The following is a 24,035-nucleotide window of genomic DNA, read 5'->3' as shown; positions in this document are numbered from 1 at the left end:
CGACAACATCCTGACAGAGAAGGACAACTTGAAAATTATTTTATTTACGTGTCACACACTGTACAACAATGACAATAAAAATACACAAATAGTGTGTATAGTGTCCGGTCATTATGGCCTACGAGACACGCAGGACGTCACATACATATGAGTAAAAATGAGAAATATCACAGTACATACATATACATCAAAAGGAGTTATCACCAGTGCAAGGTCAAAAGTTGAAAGGAGAACATTCTGATACTAAGAAATAAAATACATTGAACTAAGTTGGTAGAGACGAAAGACACAGATGTCTTCGCTGATACATGTGAAGAAGAAGCGCGGCTAGGGGTGTAACCACCCTATTGTTCCGAACACGGTCTGATCGGCAGCGGACATCTGTATAAAGTTTGGAGTTGATTGAGAAGCTAAATTCCATAAATCATAGCGTAAATCTGTAAAGAGAGAACATTCAGCAAAAAAGTGTACTTCATCCTCAACAGCATTGCAATTACAGAATTTACACATACGTTCAATAAGCGGTGTTTTGGGGCGGGTGAATCTTCCCAATTCTATTTCTAATGGCAGTGAGCCGCAGCGAAACTTACTTAATATACTGCGCTGACATCTGTTCATCAATAAACTGACATAGGGTTCTACTGATAAAGAATCTTTAAACAATCTGTATGTACGTACATGTAACTTATTACCATTTACCTGGCCCGTATCGTTCCAGAGCCCACGTAACCAATCAGAATGGTCTAAGGATAACAGACATACTTTAGACAAGTTAAACTCTTCAGTAGAAATATTATTTAGATCATATATTGGTAAATGTAAAGTGAGAAAGTGGTTGAAAACTGTATTATTCCAGGATCTACGGAATTTTACTGACCATCTGCAAATAATACTCAGCATTCGGGATTGATCTGCAGCATGCAAACTGCGCCAGAACCGAAGAATTTCATTTTTTTGTTTTGAAAATGAGGATTTCCTGCCCATTTCACCACGGAAAGACACATTTGGAGTCTTTCTACCGACTGCTAAGAAAAATCTACACGTTCGGTTTTGGACAGCATTTATACAGCTAAATTCCTCAGTTCCCCAAATTGCCGATCCATAAGATAAGATAGGCTGGACCAAGTTATTGTACAAAGTTATAAAAATGTTATAAGCTAAACCACCAGCTGCTTCGAATTTACAAATTATAACACCAAGTGCCCTATTTGCAGATTTAGCTATTTCTTTAACTGTAAAGTTCAAATCAAGATGTTCCTGTAACCAAACACCTAGGTATTTATAAGCATGAGTAGTTTCAACCTGATCAGACCCAATTGTAAAAACAAAATCGGACATTTTAATGTAACTCGGACGATAGTGCACAACTTTAGTTTTCTTGAAGTTGACAAGTAAGCGCCAACGTGCGCACCAGTTTGCTACACAATCTAACATCTGTTGTAAAGAGTGCTTGTCAGGTGCTACGAGGGCAACATCGTCAGCATACATTAGGATACTCAGCATGTCAGTGTCCAGGTGGATACAACAGTGTTAGCTATCAATTTCATCAGCTAAATCATTTATAAATACAGAGAACAAAGTTGGTGATAAAACACACCCTTGACGTACACCTGAGTATACTGGAAAGCGGTCTGTGTGGTGATCATTTACTCTAACACATGTCCAAGTATCGTCATACATTGCCTGGACTGCTTGAAGAAAATTACGATTAACAGCTATTTTCATAAGTTTATACCATAGACATTTACGATTAATTTTATCAAAAGCTTTCATAGCATCAATGTAACACACAAATGTCGATTGTTTTGATAGTTTCCTATTATTTATCACTGAAAATAAGCTGTAAATGTGCTCTTGTGTATTTCTCTTTGAGCGGAATCCGTTTTGTTCATTTACCAGTATGTTATTTACCTCTAGCCAATTACTAAAACAACAATTTAATATATCAGAATAAATCTTACAAGGCAATGACAGGAGAGCAATACCCCGGTAGCCCAACTGGTCGCGGGGATCGGTGTCACTTTTTTTAATTGGGTTAATCAAACTTGTTCACCACGAGTCGGGGCATACCTTATTATCAAAGCAATAGGAACACATTCTAAATAAGATATCGATGCAAGTATCGTTCTTTAGGACCTCAGCCGGGAGTAGGTCAAAACCAACTGCTTTTGCGCGTTTTGCTCGTGCAACTGCACGAACAACTTCCGAAACTGTAATCGGTGATTCTAGGTCACGGGTATCAAACTAGCAGTCCACTCTCACCTGATTATTTGCCAACTCATCACAAATCTTATGGAAGTGACCATCATCAAAACTAGTAGATGTACTCTCAAGGAATAGATAACTATATTCATCTTTCCATGTATTCAAGACTACAACTCTATCTGTAGATATACCACTATCATGTTTCACCTCACAGGGGTCATCATACCCTCGGTCATTACTGATACCAATCTTGCCTATTGCTTTCCAAAAACTGCGCGAGTGACTGTCATAGTACTTATCTAATAGGCGTTGTTGCTCACTGAGCTGATGAGCCCTTTTATACTTATGTAATGAAATATAATATAGTGCCTGTCTGTTTGCTATGAATACACATTAATATAAAAGGAATGAAATGAAACTCTAGCTCACTAATGTCTACCTTTCTACAATGTAATTGTAGTCGTGTATGTGCATTTCTGCCACCAATATGTGCTCACTAAAATATGTGCTCACTAACTTGATAGGGCTGTAGTTCAAATAACATGTTATGTAAGGTATCAGTCACACTTATAATCACCAAATCATGTGCAGCAAGTGCACATGTATGTTAGATATCAAGCAAATAGCATTAAATGCTACGGTTAGTTGATATAAACTAGTTAGAAGGGCAACAATGATGTTGTGCCCAAATCTGGTACCGATTCTGCCCCCAAGCCCAATGGAAAAACGTCGAAAATAATCATTGCTTGGTTATAATTAATTGTTAACAGTAAATGATCAATCCACGTTTTGTGTCTTATGTAAGATATATGTATGGAATCATTTTTGATAAGAGGGAATAGAAGTTGATCGAGGTTGAAAATATAATGATTTTTACGCCTTCTTTTGTATTCATGTGGGGCGGTCTGGTGGCCTAGTGGTTAAAGCGTTCGCTCGTCACGCCGAAAACCCGGGTTCGATTCCCGACATGGGTACAATGTGTGAAGCCCATTTCTGGTGTTCCTTGCCGTGATATTGCTGGAATATTGCTAAAAGCGGCGTAAAACCATACTCACTCACTCGCTATTCATGTACAACGCCTCTGTTAAAATAATATGTATGTCCGTTTATATACAGGATTTCTCTTTTACGATTCGTTGTCGGAAGTGACAAGATCAAAGTGGGAGCTTGCGGTAAGTACACTTTTTTGGTTCCCTGAAGTAAAAGTAGATGTCTTCAAAAAGCACTATGTACTATGGGGAACAGCGTAAAATAAATTCTCAAAAGTTTTTCTTTCAAACTCTTTCTCTTTCATGTTTTATTTCCTGAATGATGAGAATACTTTTCCTGCCCTTTGATTTCATAGAAGTTAGATCAACAGTTACACGTGTTGCATGTAGTCTAGCATTGTCGCGTTGAAGGATAACTTGATCGAAACAACATGGATATTTCATCTTTCCAAAGCATATCCAAGCTTGTATATATGGATGTTTTTTGGCAGTGCATTGTCTTTTGGCAGGTCCCCGCCCATGTCGTGGTTTTGGCCGTATATTCCGACCCTTCCGATGCCTGATGGGGTGTGGGTTAGGCAATTCGACCAGAATACACCTGTGCTGTGAGTAGAATGGTAGCTTCTTCTCTTTATCAAAGTGAAATGTAATTTTAGAATCATGGTGACTCTGAATGCCGTTCTAATTGCTTCATTTTTCATCATTTGCAAGGTGGGACACAAATACTGACGTTGTCCTCTGGGTTTGTTTTGTTGGAATGAAGTATTGTGCTGAATAAGGTCGATCTAATGCCAAGTCTTTTTTGGCTCCATAAGCGGAAAGTCGTTGGTTGAATCCCCAGTCGCGTCATACAACACGACACGAGGTGCAATAATTTCCTACATTAAATATGACAACCCCCCTGCAGGAGGTCACGCCAGATGAACGTTCTAATCAGCCAGCTGACATGGCAGTTTTTGAATTCTGGTTTCAAGCAAAGCATCCGGAACAACTTATCGGTATTCTGTATTTCGAAAACTTAAACGGCTGTTTCGAATGGAGACTAATAAAAGAGGCTGTACTTTGTGGACACTACTTCAATGGCATCTGATCAGAAGTAAGTACTATAGAGCGGGCATATTTGTTCTTCTGTGGGTTGGCTTTTGTTTCGACTGAAATTTCAGAATCCAGGTCAACGAACGAAATTGTTTTGGAATTATTAAAAGCATCAAAACCCTTTTCATAACCATGCCAAATCTCTGCTGCTCTGCGATTCCGACTACAGTATACTGATGTGTTTATGAATCAACATACCATGTGTTCACTACATAAAGGGAGCACCCGTCACAAGCACATGCATATGCAAGTTAATTATTCACCACCTCACCTGACGTGACTCCTATTGAGGGTTTATCATATTTTGACGGGGAAAGTTATCAATTAGAACCACAGAGTCCGTTCAGGCAATGGTTTCCTATCGTTTAATGTGTAACCCATAATGTGTTTCAGCAATTGAAATGTACAGATGACAAGGTGTGTAAGTTGTTGTTTGGACGAGATCAGGCAGGTAAGTCGCACAGCGTCTCCAAATGATCGTAGCGTAACGATAGTATTACTCATCACTCATCACATACTTTTACAAATCTACACTGTTACTGTCGTCTTATTAAAATCTTAATGCAACACGGGGTCCTGTCATGCAATAGAGACGTTAAAAACCATTTAAATGAAACATATATATTGCCATGCAAGAGAATATCCACTCTAGATTATCCTCCGAAACAGATTCCATTTGGCGTAAAGGGCAAAATAGCTGTGAAAATTATATGAATGGACCACTGGAAATCAGTGATGACACCAGGTGTTGGCGAAGAGGGTGAGCATCTCCTGCCCTAACACATTGAACACCGCAAAAAACCTGATCAGGTGCCTGGACACCTCGCCTATATTTCTTAAAAGAATATTTTGTCTCTACCTATGATTCCAGAGCTTGGACCGGTTTTATCCGGATTGATAGATTGATAAGAATATTATTAAATTTTCAAACTTCATTTATCTGATCTCACAACTGTACGAGGCACAATTTTTCTAACCATAAGGCATAACGTACCGTTGTTGTGTTACATATATTTTGCAGGATTTGTAGGGTTTGTTACATGCTGGTATTGTCATTGTTTGTACGTGCTTGTCATTCCATTACCTTTGACGATCCGAGTTCTTCAGTAACTCATGCGACTAACGGTTTTGGATGGGCAGGCTCGTTGACTTGGTTGATGCATGTCATCGCATCCCAATTGCGTAGACCAATGCTTTTGTCAATTACTTGATTGTCAGGTTGCGATTATTTTCAGACCGCCGTTATATAGCTGGAATATTGCTGAGTCGACGTTAAACAACAAACACACATTTAAATCACCTTGGTTGAGTTCTCTGCATGAGAGAAATGTTTGAAATTCTTCTGCTGTTATGCGCCGTGCATATGTTGGGATATTACCGAAAGCGGCGTACAATCATGCTCATCCAATCACTCTTCACAAATTAAAGGTATTGCAATAACAAGTGTTTGGAACACCACATGTTTGGTTTCATTATATACTTTAGTGTGGAAGAGTTTTCTCAAGTTGAGAAAAATGATATTTGAATTGCAGTAAACATACCACTTTGACGTAGCTGTTGTCGTACAAGAGTTACCTCCCCGCAAAGTGTCTCCCTATGTTGTCTGTCTGTCTGGCCCGTACATAAACTGTTGACTTCTTTTTTTACGTAAGTTCCACATTGATAATGCAAAATATAAAGAGACGGTCATTTATGGACTTAATACCGCTTCTTGCTCTTTGTTATTCTGTGGAAAATGTTTTCTTATTAACTGTACATTTCTCATTACTCTCGTCAATGGAGACTCGTTTCGCAAAGCGCCATTTTTGTAACTCGACCAGCGTGTATTCCTTCGCATTCAACAACTTTCTCGTAGGTTTCAAGAATAGCTTTAGTTGAAGTTGATTTTGTATTTTATCATGTCCAAATGTACGATAAATAATGCAAACTCAGAACTTTTTACGTTAGTTGACGTTCCACATTGACAATGCAAAACATAAAGAGATGGTCATTTATGGAGTTAATATCGCTTCTTGCCCTTTGTTATTCTCTTGAAAATGTTTTCTTATTGACTGTAAATTTCTCATTTAACTCGTCAATCGAGATTCTCGTTTCGCAAAGCGCCATTTTTGTTACTCGACCAGCGTGTATTCCTTCGCTTCCAACAAATTTCTCGTATGTTTCAAGAATAGTTTTAGTTGAAGTTGATTTTGTATTTTATCATATCCAAATGTACGATATATAATGCAAACTCAGAACTACTTTTGAAGTCGCAAATACAAGCTGTGGTGAAACGAAGCTGCGTGTTAGATAGGGTGAATTTACACGTTTCAACGTCTTACATTTGCAATGACAAAAACAATCCGGTAGACAACTACACAATAAGTATATAACACACAAGTTTATTCCATTGTCTCGTCAAATATTATGTTTCTCTCATCTTGTAACGGGGGAAAGGAAAGTATCTCCTTTGCCACATCACTCGATGAGAGAAACCTGATATTTCATTCGACACAAGAAATGTCCTCTTTTTATACATCTGTAGTTTGTGAGCTGAGCAAGGACGCAGGGACATGTTCAGAGCTGGTGCACCGTTTCTACTACAACAAAGCCACCAGAAGGTGCGAGGAATTCCACTATGGCGGCTGCGGGGTTAACGGAAACAACTCCCGGAACAAGAGGGCGTGTATGAGAACCTGTAGGAAGAGAGGCGCCTTCTTTAACATACCTTAACATTGTAACTGTAGTAAATCCATGCTCTACTTGAATTCCACGTAAACCAGAGCCGTATTGTCGTATCCACATAAAGTTGATCACACGTCATTCATCACTGCCAAATTGAAAAATAACTTGAGTATTGTCTTGAATATTGTCCATCAATCGTTTTACAATGAAATGTGTTAATTTTGAATAATTTTTTTCTTTTTGTTAAATGCCTCGTGATTAATATGCTGTGCTTATTGAATATGTTCGAATCGTAGATCATGATCTTGTTTTTTGAGCACCAACACCTCTACGTACGTCAATGTTTACGAGCTTTCCATGAGGCCAAAGGATGTAAATATCTTGTTTTCTCAGTATTGTGTGAAATATGCTGTAGGTTGGACAGGTATATTATATATTTTGATATTCATTGTTTTGATCACAATATTTTCACCATTGAAGATCCGGTTTTCAATTGGTCTTCAACAATCCATGCAGGTCGTAACATAATGGGATCGGGTGGTCAGGCTCAGTGACTTGGTTGATGCATGTCATCACATCCCAATTGCGCAGATCGATGTTCATGATGTCAATCACTGTCAATCACTGTCTTGTTCAGATTCGATTATATACAGACTGCCCTCATATTGCTGGAATACTGCGTTAAACAAACAAATAAACAGACAAACAAACAAACAAAACAAATATTTTCATAAAATTATATAACTTTATTTCTCCATGAAGCCTTGTGGTATAAAGCGCAATAATCCGCTCTCAAAGTTGCATTCCTTTGCCGTGCTATGATCCGCTGATTGTGAATTCAAATCACAGATTCGCCAAGATATTAATCCTTGAATCGATCTGTGAGGCCCAGGCCCATATTGAAACAAACTCTGATCTCAAGCAGAAAAAACCTTCCTCCATCTTATTTACAAGGAAAAAAGTGAATACGAAATCTTTCCCACTTCTACGAACGCTGACATTTCCGTCATTTGTGCCGTGTCACCTACGTTGAGTGATGGCTGGGGCAGTTTGAAACGTCTTTCTGGTGAACATTTATGTCCTCTTTCAGCGAAGGTACATCCGCATGATATGTTTGAAATGGAAAAAAGACAACAACGTTAATGAATGTTGTCTCTGTTCGGAGGCTCGACGTCCAAACTGTATGTGTTGGCCGACAACTGAGAATAATGTACACCACTGTGTCGGCCTGGGAGCGCCAAATGTGATTTTTAAGAGGACAACTCTTCTTAGCGTTCCCGGGACCAGTGACCGCTCAGACACGGTTCACTGTCACAACATTTACCGCTCCCAGTACCAGGAAAATAAAACGAGAACAGAGGAGTACCGCCCATCAGTTCCATTACCGTATTTGTAAATGTTTAAGTTAAAATGTTTAAAATTTTCAAATGTACATATTCCTATCAATGTTCAGTAACGATGAAGTAGTTCCGACAAATGGACTGTATAGTCAGTGTCAGACAGATGGTGGCTGACCAGGTCCTCCTTCAATGACCCGGGGTGGGCGTCGATCTGGCGGTAACGACGCTTACGAGGAGGTTCAGAGGGGTTGCCGTCCAAGCCAAGGATGCTGACTTCGGTGTTGGACTGCTCTCTCTGGACAGCTGCACCACCTCGCAGATGTTGGAGTGGCTCTTCCTGGCTAGATGGTTGGCCTTGTGGTGCCACTCTTCAAGGCTGTCAGTCCGATGATTGGAGTTGCCAAAGTGGTTCTAGATGCCTCAGCTCCTTTCAACCCAAGATGTTGTGACATAGTATACGAAGGCGGTAATGTATCGGCAATCGTCTCCGACCACACATCTTCCAGTGGCCCAAGGGACCGGGCAGCGGCATGCCTAAAAACCTTCACCTAAATACCTTATTTTTTTTATTTTAATATATTTCTATCTTCTGGAGTAACGTAATAATAAAGCGTACAAGAGGAACGATGCTGCATCGTACTCAGCTCTAAAGATTTACTAGAAAGAGTACTAGAAAGGGTGACGTTACCGCCTATGTTCACACATTTACTTATACACGACACAAGGAGGACGCATATCTGCTCACTTCAATGCATAATACTGAAAGTAAGCCCTGAAAGAGTGAGTTAAATTTTCATGTCACGTCGGCAATATTTCAGCCATATTGTGATTTGAACAAGTTGTACAAACCCATGCTGGATCGGGTGATAAGGATCAGTGACTTTGTTGATGCATGTCAGCATATCCCAATTGCGCAGATCGATGTTCATGATGTCAATCATTATATTGCCTTTTCTTGTCTATTAGTACTACCACACAATTGAGCATGCCAGTCCTGTTGATGTTTCTTTGTTTGTTGTTTAACGCGGCTCTCAGCAATATTCCAGCTATATGACGTCGATCTGTAAATAATCGAGTCTGGACCAGACAATACAGTGATTGACATCATGAGCATCGATCCACGCAATTGGAATACGATGAAATGCATCAACAAGTCAACGAGCCTGACCACCCGATCCCGTTAGTCGCCTCTTAAGACAAGCATAGTCGCCTTTCACGGCAAGCATGGGTTGCTGAAGACCTATTCTATCCCGGATCTTCCTGTTGATGGGTAGTATTTAATCTATAAATAAATTCTGATATATTTCTTTACTGTTCTTGACTCGAGTCTCTGGTTTTCTCAAATATCCAAATCCATATTTTTAAAGATGAGACTTTATCTTTGACTTTATCAGTTGTTTTTTTCCATTATTACATGCCTGATATATCCTTTCATAACTTTTATGGATACTGTGAATCTGAATTTGTTATTACTTCACGCCAATATTTGATACAACGTTTAAACGCTAATATATAATATAGATATCTACCACATTCTCCAAGTGCGACATGATTCGGCGTGAGAATTTGATTGCTAGGGATCTTCTACATCAAGTATGTGTTCAGCTTCTATTTCTTTTATATCATCCATACCCCATTTGTTTTGGAAAATAGTGTATAAGGAAGAGGTTTATATCCTAATGTGATTTCAAGATGGAAAACAGATGGGATGTTACACTATAACAGTTTTGACCAAGATAAATTATTTGCAAAACATGCACCCAAAAATATATATGATGACACCCATTCATTTAGATGAGGACCATACTTTATTAAAGACAGCTTTAGTCTTTTCTAGGTTTACTGAATGTGGCAAGTATTTACATTTCGCCTGTGCATGCAATGTGGCGAGTGTCTACATTTCGACCATGCATGCAATGTGGTGAGTGTCTACGTTTCGGCACTGCATGCAATGTGGCGAGTGTCTACATTTCGGCACTGCATGCAATGTGGTGAGTGTCATTTCGGCACTGCATGCAATGTGGTGAGTTGCGACATTTCGGCACTGCATGCAATGTGGTGAGTGGCGACATTTCGTCACTGCATGCAATGTGGCGAGTGTCTACATTTCGGCACTGCATGCAATGTGGTGAGTGTCTACATTTCGGCCCTGCATGCGATGTGGCGAGTGTCGACATTTCGGCTCTGCATGCAATGTGGCGAGTGTCATTTCGGCACTGCATGCAATGTGGCGAGAGTCATTTCGGCCCTGCATGCAATGTGGTGAGTATCATTTCGGCCCTGCATGCAATATGGCGAGTGTCATTTCGGCACTGCATGCAATGTGGTAAGCGTCTACGTGCCGTCGTACTCGTCTTTGTGGGTAAAAGCAATGAACCACAGGATGAAACCTTCCAAATAGAATTATGTTCTTGCCGGTTGTCAGAAATGATCTAGAGCCTATTTTAGTAGATGTCGGATAGACAAGTTTAAAACCATTTATAGAAAACTACTTCTTTATTTTGCTACAATAGCATGGTTTCAGTACAGACCCTTAAATGTCGCTGTTGCACAAAATAAAGACGCCATTTATCCACAAAATATGTCATTTTTGTAAGAAAAATATCGCCGTAACCAGTCACGTGGAAAACCAACAAAAGGTATAAAGGGGGATCAGTTAGGTATCCTTGCATCCCGCACTTCTCCGGCAACTGTGTCCGATCTGATCTGTAGTGAAATTGTAAGTACAGTTTTAACATGTTCAACCATTAGTATATCTTTGTAAACCAAAAGTGGTCTTAGTAGAGCATAAGCAAATCTTAGTAAAGCATTGGTAAGTATTGCTTTTTTTACGCTAACCATACGCACTGACAGTGTTATCAGTTGAACAGGACATGCTCAGCCGAACACGTGCTGCCCTCACTGTTAGTAGGCAATGATTTAAGAGTGAATAAGTGAGTTGGGTTTAACGCGTGTCTTAGTGTGGAAGGAAAGTGATGCAGGTCTCAGATGTTTAGCACTCTGGTGAAACCGAAGAGTACGGGTATGATGCTGACAAACCTAGAAACATAATTGGGACGAACTGGTATTCGAAACACAATCATAGGTTTCTGTTGTGCTCAAGGGACTTCGCTCAGTACAGCGAATTGCGAATTATCCATATGCTAATCTTGTCTGCATTGACAGTGGGCATCCTCCGTGGTCTAGTGGATGGAGCGTCCGGTGGGAGATCGGAAGGTCGGTAGTTCGATCCCTTGAGCGGGTCTTACCCAAGGAAGATGGTACTTGTTAAAAGATGGTAGTTGTAGTTAACCTGCCTGCCCCTCGTCATTCAGGGGACAAAATGACAGTGGTCAACTCGGAGTCAGTATACTGTGACTGAGTTGGGTAATCAATCTGAAAATGCAGCATGGTATCTCAGTGGGCCAGAACTATAACACCAGCATTAGTCCGGATTATCACAAGCGCACCACACCCTTCCAGACACGCACACGTGCATGCATATCGCTTTATAAGTGCAATAAGCTTGAACGCGAAGCCTCACTGAGGCTGACTTATATCATTATGGATTTCAATTTCTTTAATTAGTCTTCCCATGCAAAGTAACGAAATGTCGCATAGCAAGAAAAAAAAAAGTCAATGCAATGATTCCAGATTGTAGATATCTATGAATTTGTCAGGTCCTTGTTTTGGAACTCGTGTCTGAGAGATGCGAATACGGGGATACTTCAAATAGTGGTGTCTGTGTTTACTGTTATAAGTGGCGGTGGGGTTGTCTTGTGGTTAAAGCGCCTTGATATTGCTGGAATATTTCTAAAAGCGGCGAAAAACCATACTCACTTACTGCCATAAACTAGCATGCAGGATGAAGGAATCTAATTAAACTTGATTAAATGTAAACGATGTCTTAAATATAAGTCATTCATGTTATTTGTCACTTGTTTGTCAATTAAATCATCGCAATGAGAGGTAGTGAGGGTTTGATGGCAAGACTTAACAAGATTTGATCAGCACATGAATGATATTGAAGAGTCTTTCTTACAGCTATTTGAACAGCAGACATGAAGTTCGCCGTATTTCTCCTTGTCTTGGCATGTGTTTGTGCTGTCGCCCTAAGCGCTCCTAGTAAAAGGAGGTGCAAAGGCAAAGGTGAGAACGGCAATGGAGAATGTGACGAAGGGAACAATGATGACAAAGCTGATGACTCGAACAACAACGGTAACGGCAATGGCAAAGGTAAAGACAACGGTGACGGCAATGGCAACGGTAACGGCAATGGCAACGGCAAGGGTAACGACAATGGCAATGGTAACGGCAATGGCAATGACGACCGTAACGGCAATGGCAACGGCAAGGGTAACGGCAATGGCAATGACGACGGTAACGGCAATGGCAACGGCAAGGGTAACGGCAATGGCAATGACGACCGTAACGGCAATGGCAACGGCAAGAGTAACGGCAATGGTAATGACGACCGTAACGGCAATGGCAACGGCAACGGTAACGGCAATGGCAATGACGACCGTAACGGCAATGAAAACGGCAACGGTAACGGCAATGGCAACGGTAACGGCAATGGCAATGACGACGGTAAGGGCAATGGCAACGGCAAGGGTAACGGCAATGGCAATGACGACCGTAACGGCAAGGGCAACGGCAAGGGTAACGGCAATGGCAATGACGACGGTAACGGCAATGGCAACGGCAACGGTAACGGCAATGGCAATGACGACGGTAACGGCAATGGTAACGGTAACGGCAATGGCAACGGCAACGGTAACGACAATGGCAATGGTAACGGCAATGGCAATGACGACCGTAACGGCAATGACAACGGCAAGGGTAACGGCAATGGCAATGACGACGGTAACGGCAATGGCAACGGCAAGGGTAACGGCAATGGCAATGACGACCGTAACGGCAATGGCAACGGCAAGAGTAACGGCAATGGCAATGACGACCGTAACGGCAATGGCAACGGCAACGGTAACGGCAATGGCAAACACGACCGTAACGGCAATGGTAACGGCAACGGTAACGGCAATGGCAACGGTAACGGCAATGGCAATGACGACGGTAACGGCAATGGCAACGGCAAGGGTAACGGCAATGGCAATGACGACCGTAACGGCAATGGCAACGGCAAGGGTAACGGCAATGGCAATGACGACCGTAACGGCAATGGCAACGGCAACGGTAACGGCAATGGCAATGACGACGGTAACGGCAATGGTGACGGTAACGGCAATGGCAACGGCAAGGGTAACGACAATGGCAATGGTAACGGCAATGGCAATGACGACCGTAACGGCAATGGCAACGGCAAGGGTAACGGCAATGGCAATGACGACGGTAACGGCAATGGCAACGGCAAGGGTAACGGCAATGGCAATGACGACCGTAACGGCAATGGCAACGGCAGGGGTAACGGCAATGGCAATGACGACCGTAACGGCAAGGGCAACGGCAAGGGTAACGGCAATGGCAATGACGACCGTAACGGCAATGGGAACGGCAACGGCAATGGCAACGGCAACGGTAACGGCAACGGCAACGGTAACGGCAACGGCAATGGCAATGACGACGGTAACGGCAATGGCAAGGGTAACGGCAATGGCAACGGCAAGAGTAACGGCGATGGCAATGACGACCGTAACGGCAATGGCAACGGCAACGGTAACAGCAATGGCATAGGTAACGGCGATGGCAATTACGACGGTAACGGCAATGACAATGGCAACGGCAACGGTAACGGCAATGGCAATGACGACGTTAACGGCAATGGCAACGGCAAGGGTAACGGCAACGGCAATGGCAATGACGACGGTAACGGCAATGGCAAGGGTAACGGCAATGGCAACGGCAAGAGTAACGGCGATGGCAATGACGACCGTAACGGCAATGGCAACGGCAACGGTAACAGCAATGGCATAGGTAACGGCGATGGCAATTACGACGGTAACGGCAATGACAACGGCAACGGTAACGACAATGGCAATGACGACCGTAACGGCAATGGCAACGGCAAGGGTAACGGCAATGGCAATAACGACCGTAACGGCAAGGGTAACGGCAACGGCAATGGCAATGGCAACGGCAACGGTAACGGCAATGGCAATGACGACGGTAACGGCAATGGCAAGGGTAACGGCAATGGCAACGGCAAGAGTAACGGCAATGGCAATGACGACCGTAACGGCAAAGGGAACGGCAACGGTAACGGCAATGGCAATGACGACCGTAACGGCAATGGCAACGGCAACGGTAACGGCAATGGTAATGACGACCGTAACGGCAATGGTAACGGCAACGGTAATGGCAATGGCAATGACGACCGTTACGGCAATGGCAACGGCAAGGGTAACGGCAATGGCAATGACGACCGTAACGGCAATGGCAACGGCAACGGTAACGGCAATGGCAATGACGACAGTAACGGCAATGGCAATGGCAACGGTTACGGCAACGGCAACGGCAACGGTAACGGCAATGGCAATGACGACCGTAACGGCAATGGTAACGGCAAGGGTAACGGCAATGGCAATGACGACCGTAACGGCAATGGCAACGGCAAGGGTAACGGCAATGGCAATGACGACGGTAACGGCAAGGGTAACGGCAATGGTAACGGCAACGGTAACGGCAATGGCAATATAAACGGCGATGGCAATGACGACCGTAACGGCAATGGCAACGGCAATGGCAACGGCAAGGGTAACGGCAATGGCAATGACGACGGTTACGGGAATGGCAAGGGTAACGGCAATGGCAACGGCAAGGGTAACGGCAATGGCAACAGCAACGGCAATGGCAATGACGACGGTAACGGCAATGGCAACGACAAGGGTAACGGCAATGGCAATGACGACGGTAACGGCAGTGGCAACGGCAATGGCAATGACGACCGTAACGGCAATGGCAACGGCAACGGCAATGGCAATGGCGGCAGGTAACGGCAACGTTAACTGCGGTCGAACAAATGCTCTTCCAGCGCATCTTTCTAAATGTAAGTTATATGAATGTGACATACCCTTTAAGGTAACTGTTTTTGTTTGACGAACCTTTTCCATAAACTTGAATTTATATTTCCTACCTTTGAAATGACATGCCGGCAAAGCAGCAATTTATATTTAGATAAGCATGGATGCATTGAACACATGCACAATTCACGCCAGAGGGTAAAAGGGCAACATTGCTTCTTGTCATGTCGGTTCGAAAGGCTAAATTGTACTGGTACATGTGATGGTACAAAGTGGTCAGAGCATGAACCATTATGCAATCAGTATCAATTATCCATTATCTCAACTCCTATACCTGTTGGGGATGTTGCAAACATAACGGATTGACCAGTCCTCAATGAAAATTGACCCAAAGAACTTTTTTGCAACGACATATTTTTTGTCAACAGTCTGAAGCATAATTCTATTTTTCAAACATATTCTGGGTTAATTCTCCACTCCCCCTCCCCCCATTAAATGGTTCATTAAATCATGTAATCAGCAAATATGCAGCCCTATCACGGTGGCCTGTGAGTAATTGAGTCTCTATAACCGGGGTCGATAGAATGAAGGCTTAACGGTTTGCAATGACGAAAATATCAGTTATATATTGTGGTGAGAAATCCAACCATTATACCACCACACATCCAGTGTGATCCTCAGATCCGTACTGATGATGTACAGTCGGATAACGTACTAAACGTATTCTTTTACTTTCAGGTGAAGCAGTTTCCGAGCGAGCGTAATCATGAATGAATGTCTTGCAATCTTGAATAAATACTTTTCCCTATCTTTCAATCTTTGTCGACAATCCTTTTGTTGTTAATTATCGAGAGCTATGACGCTTAATAGATGTTTGACGATAGGTCCGGCCATTAACTGATATTCGGGAAATTATTATGGCGATATCTTCATCATTTTGTCAGATAAGGATAGCTGAGATCGGCGTTAAACAACAAACAAACAAAACAAAAAGGACAAGGATAGTTGAAGGTTCAAGGATTCTGAGAGATTTTCTACATTGGTTAAGGTGGAAGATCACAAACAATTGTTTGTGGAGTAAATTATTTAGATCGGGGCTCTCGACGAAATTGAAAGTTTAAAACCGTAACACTTACATTACAGTGAGCTGCCACACGCCACACAGTGGCCTATGAAAAACCGAAAGGAGAGTAAATGCCTTGGCTGGACGTCTAAGGTTTGTCAGTACCATAGGAATTCTCAGGGGTTTCATCAAAGTGGTAATTTAAAACGACTGAGGCTTGCATCACTTATACCGTTATAGAAACGGCATACTGTTCAAAGCGGCGTTAAATCCATTCACTCACTTACGCAAATCAAACACAACCTGATACATTAAATACACGTCTATCTGTATTAGTAATCGGGCATGTCCACCTTGGACATTTGAGAATTCTTTCTGACTGTGGGTTCGAATCCCGGTTCGTCCAGATTATGTTTCTAGGTTTTTCACCACCATACCCGTGCTCGTGGCTTTCACCGAAGTGGTAAACGTTTGAGACCTGCATCACTTCGTGGCTTTCCTCCCACAATAAGCTGACACGTCGATGTAGAACTGGAAGTCTGTTTAAAGAGGCATTAAACTAAACTCACTCACTCACTCACTTTCCGTGTTCTCTGTTATTAACATCGTGGCCAACAATGCCGATCCAATAAATGTGAGCGCTATAACATGGTCGTCACACTTGCTATTGCCGTAACCAAAGCTTTCCCTTTTCCATTGACATTACAATATTCTCATATGTGTGCGTTGCCAGGATTCCAGGAACAAAAAGACCTTCCTTGATTGTTCTAAGAGTTAGGGTTACATTTGTTGGTACAAGAATTTGTTGGTACATTTGCTAGACCCTACAATACATCTCTCCTGGTACGGAGTGTTATGGAGCTTTATATAGCGATCCAGGCCAAAAGTTGATAGTGATATTGTTTTGTTACATCAATCTTTACACTTATAAGCACAACTGGATAAGTGAATCGACGGTAGGAACGGGTCTGTTGAAGCGCCTTAAAAGGGCAGTTTATGATCATGTTTCTCACAACCCTTTCTTAATCATATTTGTTTGTTTGTTGTTTAACGCCACACTCAGCAATATTCCAGCTATATGACGGCGGTCTGTAAAATAATCGAGTCTGGTCCAGACAATCAAGTGATTGACATCATGAGCAACCATCTACACAATTGGGATAGATGACATGTATCAACCAAGTCAGCGAGCCTGATCACCCGATCCCGTTAGTAGCCTTTTACAACAAGCATTGCCGCCTAAAGAGATCCCAGTGCCGTGTACGAATATATAATTAACATGTGCTTATGAATCTATCAAATAGTGATTATACGTGAAGGTGAACGTATGCTGCCCCATCGGGGAACACCCGTCACTAACACTCGCAAAGGAATGTCCATGTTTTACCTAAAACACACACGGTAATGGTGTACGCCAAAATATAGAATTGCACCAAACATCACAATAGCCACCCATGCATCATATTTGGAAATTTCCTCCACATGTTGGTCGTAAAACGTGTTGAAGGCCGTACTGAGGCATTGAATATTGTAACCCTGATCCAACAACTTTTGAACAAGAACCGAATGACGCTGTATTCATAGAAAGAGCATGCTTGATTGCATGTCAAAAGTTATGAAATGAAGACACCAAAGGCAGGTGCTGCAGAAATAGTACTCGACATACAGGAAAACATACGTATCATCCCTCGAGGAACATAAGGCCAGAAGAGCCCCTTGGCTAAACCCTTCACAGCGAATTGCGTCGTCTTTGACTGCATGGTCACTAGTGCCCTCTCATTATAACTACCGTGGTTTATGTTAATTATTATATTTATCATTATGTTACTTATTAATTGTCATATACTAAAACCATACACATGGTGTGTGTTAGTTTAGCACTATAACGACCGCCTCCGTAGTCTAGTGGAGCGTCAGCCCGGAGAGCGGAAGATCAGGGATTCGATCCCCGACCGCGTGATACCGAAATACGTTAAACGAAGGTACTTGTTGTTACCCTGCCTTTCGCTCTTCATTAAGGGGCTAAAATAAGGACTGCTCGACTACAAGTCCGAGTATGCTGTGTATTCATGTTCAACTACGACGTGGTATCACAGTGTGCTAGCAATATTAACTCGGCATTACTCCGAAATAGTACAAGCAAACACACACACCAACACACACACACACCAATACACACACACACCAATACACACACACACACACACACCAATACACACACACCAATACACACACACACACACACACACACACACACACACACACACACACACACACACACACACACACACACACACACACACACACACACACACAGGCATGCATGTCGCCATGAAATTGCAACGATATTAAGCGCGACGTGTAACCACATTTCTCCGCACCTAGCTTTAAATGTAAAATGTATGTGCCACTGATCTTACAAAACAATAACACATCATATACAAGAAATGGTTATGTCGCATATATTCTCCAACATCTTGTTTACGGCGTGATTCACAAACACAAAAAGATAATATTTATGTATCACGATGCAAGTATTTCTGCATCCATAAAATTATGCATAGTGCATGCAATGTGGTAAGCATCTACATTTCGGCCCTGCATGCAATGTGGTGAGCGTGTACATTTTGGCCCTGCATGCAATATAGCGAGTGGCGACATTTCGGCACTGCATGCAATGTGGCGAGTGGCGACATTTCGGCACTGCATGCAATGTGGCAGGTGGCGACATTTCGGCCCTGCATGCAAAGTGACTAGTGTCTACATTTCGGCACTGCATGCAATGTGGTGAGTGTCAACATGTCGGCCCTGCATGCAATGTGGTGAGCGTCGACATTTCGGCCCTGCATGCAATGTGCTGAGTGTCTACATTTCGGCACTGCATGCATACTGGTAAGTGTCTACATGTCGTCCCTGCATGCAATGTGGTGAGTGTCGACATTTCGGCCCTGCATGCAATGTGGCGAGTGGCGACTTTTCGGCTCTGCCTGCAATGTGGTGAGTGTCGACATTTCGGCCCTGCATGCAATGTGGCGAGTGGCGACTTTTCGGCTCTGCATGCAATGTGGCGAGTGGCGACTTTTCGGCTCTGCATGCAATATGGTGAGTGTCGACATTTCGGCTCTGCATGCAATGTGGTGAGTGTCGACATTTCGGCTCTGCATGCAATGTGGTGAGAGTCGACATTTCGGCTCTGCATGCAATATGGTGAGTGTCGACATTTCGGCTCTGCATGCAATGAGGTGAGAGTCGACATTTCGGCTCTGCATGCAATATGCGGAGTGTCTACATTTCGGCTCTGCATGCGATGTCTTAAGTGTCTACATTTCGGCCCTGCATGCACTGTGGTGAGTGTCTACATTTCGGCCCTGCATGCAATGTGGTAAGCGTCTACATTTCGGCCCTGCATGCAATGTGGTGAGTGACTACATTTCGGCTCTTCATGCAATGTGGTGAGTGGCGACATTTCGGCCCTGCATGCAATGTGGCGAGTGGCGATATTACGGCCCTGTATGCAATGTGGTGAGTGTCTACGTGCCCTGTCGTACTCGTCTTTGGGGATAAAAACAATACAACAGGATGAAACCAAATATATAATTAGCATTTTTTTCTTGCCGGTTGTCAGAAATGATCTAGGGCACGAGAGTCCTATTTTAGAAGATGACGGATTGACAAAGTTAAACCCATTCCGGAAAACTACCTCGCCATGCATCATAATCAGTCACGTGGAAAACCAACAACAGGTATAAAGAGGGGCTGTTCGACAGCCTTGCATCCCGCACTTCTCCCGCAACTGTGTCCGATCTGATCTGTAGTGAAATTGTAAGTACAGTTTTAACATGTTCAACCATTAGTATATCTTCGTAAACCATTAGTAAATATTAGTACAGCATTAACAAATCTTAGTAAAGCATTGGTCTTGCTTTTTTTATGCTAACCATACGCACTGACAGTGTTGTCAGTTGAACAGGACATGCTCAGCCGAACACGTGCTGCCCTCACTGTTAGTTGGCGATGATTAGAGAGTGAATGAGTGAGTTAGGTTTAACGCGTGTCTTGCTGTGGGAGGAAAGTGATGCAGGTCTCAGACGTTTACCACTTTGGTAAAACCCACGAGCACGGGTATGGTGCTGACAAACCTAGAAACATAATCGGGGCGAACTGGTATTCAAAACCACAATCATAGGTTTCTGATGTGCCCAAGGGACTTCGCTCAGTACAGCGAATTGAGAATTATCCAATATGGTACTTGTTAAAAGATGGTAGTTGTAGTTAACCTGCTTGGCCCTCGTCATTCAGGGGAAAAAAATGACAGTGGTCAGCTCGGAGTCAGTGTAGAGTCAGACTGAGTTGTGTAATCAATCTGAAAATGCAGTATGGTGTCTCAGCGGGCTAGAACTATAACACCAGCATTAGTCCGGATTATCACAAGCGCACCGCACCCTTCCTCACACGCACACGTGCATGCATATCGCTTTATAAGTGCAATAAGCTTGAACGCGACGCCTCACTGAAGCTGACTGATATCATTATGAATTTCAATTTCTTTAATTAGTCTTCCCATGCAAAGTAACGAAATGTCGCATAGCAAGAAAAAAGAAGTCAATGCAATGACTCCAGATTGTCGATATCTATGAATTTGTTAGGTCCGTGTTTTGGAACTCGTGTCTGAGAGATGCGAATACGGGGATACTTCAAATAGTGGTGTCTGTGTTTACTGTTATAAGGGGCGGTGGGGTTGTCTTGTGGTTAAAGCGTACGCTCGTCACGCCGAAGGCCTGGGTTCGATTCCCCACATGGGTACAATATGTGAAGCCTATTTCTCGTGTCCCCCGCCTTGATATTACTGGAATATTTCTAAAAGCGGCGAAAACCATACTCACTTACTGTCATAAACTAGCATGCAGGATGAAGGAATCTAATTATACTTGATTAAAAGTCATTCATGTTGTTTGTCACTTGTTTGTCAATAAAATCACGGCAATGAGAGGTAGTGAGGGTTTGATGGTAAGTCTTAACAAGGTTTGATCAGCATATGAATGACATTGAAGAGTCTTTCTTACAGCTATTTGAACAGCAGACATGAAGTTCGCCGTATTTCTCCTTGTCTTGGCATGTGTTTGCGCTGTCGCCCTAAGCGCTCCTAGTAAAAGGAGGTGCAAAGGCAAAGATGAGAACGGCAACGGCAATGGCAACGGCAATGGCAACGGTGAGAACGGCAATGGAAATGGCAACGATGACAACGGTAATGGAGAATGTGACGAAGGGAACAATGATGACAAATATGATGACTCGAACAACAACGGTAACGGCAATGGCAACGGCAACGGTAACGACAACGGTAACGACAATGGCAACGGCAATGGCAATGGCGACGCGTAACGGCAACTTTAACTGAGGTCGAACAAATGCTCTTCCAGCGCATCTTTCTAAATGTAAGTTATATGAATGTGACAGTTGACTGTTGTTTGAAAATAAACGCGACGAACCTTTTTCATAAACTTGTTGAATCTATATTTCCTACCTTTAAAAGGACATGCCGGCAAAGCAGCAATTTATATTCAAATAAGCATGGATGCATTGAACACATGCACAATTAATACCAGAGGGTAAAAGGGCAATATTGCTTCTTGTCATGTCGGTTCGAAAGGCTAAATTGTACTGGTACATGTGATGGTACAAAGTGGTCAGAGCATGTACCATTATGCAGTCAGTATCCATTATCCATTATCCTGTACATGTTGGGGATGTTGCAAACATAACGGACTGACCAGTCCTCAATGAAAATTTAGCCTAAAGAACTTTTTTAAAATAAACCCCAAACATCTTCCAACAATGTTTTTTTTGTCAACACTCAGAAGCATGATACAATTTTCAAACATATTCTTGGATAATTCTCCCCTCCCCCATTAAATGGTTCATTAAATCATATAATCAGCAAATATGCAGCCCAATCACGGTGGCTTGTGAGTAATAGAGTCTGTATTACAGGTGGTCGATAGAATAAAGGCTTAACGGTGTACCATGACAAGAATATCAGCTATATTTTGGGGTTAGAAATCTTACCGTTATACCACCACACATCCATTGTGGTCCTCAGATCCGTACTGATGATGTACAGCCGGATAACGTACTAAACGTATGCTTTTACTTTCAGGTGAAGCAGTTTCCCATCGAGCGTAATCAAGAATGAATGTCCTGCAATCTTGAATAAATACTTTTCCCTATCTTTCAATCTTTGTCGACAATCCTTTTGTTGTTAATTATCGAGAGCTATGACGCTTAATAGATGTTTGACGATAGGTCCGGCCATTAACTGATATTTGGAGAAATTTTTATGGCGATATCTTCATCATTTTGTCAGATAAGGATAGCTGAGATCGGCGTTAAACAACAAACAAACAAAACAAAAAGGACAAGGATAGTTGAAGGTTCGTTGATTCTAAGAGATTTTCTAGCATTGGTTAAGGTGGAAGATCACAATCAACTGTTTGTGGAGTAAATTATTTAGATCGGGGCTCTCGACGAAAGTGAAAGCTTAAAACCGTTACACTTGCATTGAAATGAGCTGCCACAGGCCACACAGTGTCCTATCAAAAACCGAAAGGAGAGTAAATGCCTTGGCTGGACGTCATACTGGTCAGTTATCAGCTTTAGATGTCCAGTGTATTATAACCGCAGGTCTAAATCAATACTATTGACATCGTTTATCCCCCTTTGTGGGGGAACGGTTGGCCAGGTCGCCGAACGTTTGTCAGTACCATACCAATACTCATGTGTTTCATCAAAGTGGTAATTTAAAACGTCTGAGGCCTGCATCACTTATACCGTTATATAAACGGCATACTGTTTAAAGCGGCGTTAAATCCATTCACTCACATACGCAATTCAAACACAGCCTGGTACATTAAATACACGTCTATCTGTAATAGTAATCGGGCATGTCCACCTTGGACATTTGAGAATTCTTTTAATTGTTGGGGATTCATGGAAGAATAAGCAACAACAGGGCTTTCCCCAACATTACACGGAAGCTGACAGGGCGTTGTGTAACTGCATTAAGCCCAGATCACTCACTCTCCACTTTTGTACATTTAAGGTTCCCAGTATTAAATGTTGTCACACATGCTAACTTTCAAAGGACTGGCCAGTTGCTATCAGGTCGATCAGTTATTTCGTAAAGAGGCATATATATCTTTCATACCGTAAAACGCATGATAGCAACAGATTATACTCTCATTTAGAAATGGATTTGTACATTCATGTTGATGTGTAGTAGGATACAAATTAGTAAATTTTGCTAAAAATAGTGTGAAATCTATTTTCAAGAGGGGGCAGGGGTGGCCCCGTCGTTTAAGGCGCCGCAATTCGCTGTGCAGATTTGCGTCTCTATGACACACCAGAAACCTATGACTGTGGGTTCGAATCCCGGTTCGTCCAGATTATGTTTCTAAGTTTTTCATCACCATACCCGTGCTCATGGCTTTCACCGAAGTGGTAAACGTCTGAGACCTGCATCACCCAGTGGCTTTCCACCCACAATAAGCTGATACGTCGTTGTACAACTGGAAATCTGTTCAAAGCGGCGTTAAACTAAACTCACTCACTCACTTGTCATTTCCGTGTCCTCTGTTATTAACATCGTGGCCAACAATGCCGATCCGATAAATGTAAGCGCTATGACATGGTCGTCACATTTGCTATTGCCGTAACCAAAGCT

The 24,035-nt window shown here is 42.6% G+C and overlaps 2 protein-coding genes across 4 annotated transcripts in view; both read left to right on the top strand.

Annotated features, from left to right (window-relative positions):
- The first annotated feature begins 10,971 nt into the window (after window positions 1–10,971).
- LOC124127263 (aspartate and glycine-rich protein-like) overlaps window positions 10,972–24,035 on the top strand; it is a 31,210-nt gene continuing 18,146 nt past the window's right edge. The window contains exons 1-3 of one of the 3 annotated variants that reach the window (XR_007219234.1): window positions 19,987–20,137; window positions 21,381–21,750; window positions 22,473–22,550. Coding sequence is in view for 1 of the 3 variants with exons in the window: in XM_048388555.1 (XP_048244512.1) it covers window positions 21,398–21,512 (115 nt within the window). In the remaining 2 variants the exon portion in view is untranslated. Of the gene's footprint in view, window positions 11,013–19,986; window positions 20,138–21,380; window positions 21,751–22,472; window positions 22,551–24,035 lie in introns of those variants that run through there. The other 2 variants (XM_048388555.1, XM_048388557.1) reach the window with 2 other exon arrangements.
- Window positions 12,434–16,065, top strand: LOC124126725 (putative per-hexamer repeat protein 5). Its single transcript, XM_046490231.2, has 3 exons — window positions 12,434–12,508; window positions 12,676–15,278; window positions 15,991–16,065. Exons 1-2 carry the CDS (start codon window positions 12,434–12,436, stop codon window positions 15,223–15,225), a joined length of 2,625 nt encoding a protein of 874 aa, XP_046346187.2. The 3' UTR covers window positions 15,226–15,278; window positions 15,991–16,065.

Source organism: Haliotis rufescens, unplaced genomic scaffold (genome assembly GCF_023055435.1).
Source record: "Haliotis rufescens isolate VD_foot unplaced genomic scaffold, xgHalRufe1.0.p SCAF_73, whole genome shotgun sequence".
Taxonomy (NCBI): domain Eukaryota; kingdom Metazoa; phylum Mollusca; class Gastropoda; order Lepetellida; family Haliotidae; genus Haliotis; species Haliotis rufescens.
This window is presented reverse-complemented; position numbering and strand designations above follow the sequence as displayed.

Bases quoted from the DNA above. Each gene is read 5' to 3' on its own strand.
- LOC124126725 (XM_046490231.2), top strand. From the start codon at position 12,434: ATGGAGAATGTGACGAAGGGAACAATGATGACAAAGCTGATGACTCGA. The intron at 12,509-12,675 runs GTAAAGACAACG...GGCAACGGCAAG, and splicing joins CGGTAACGGCAATGGCAAAG to GGTAACGGCAATGGCAATGA.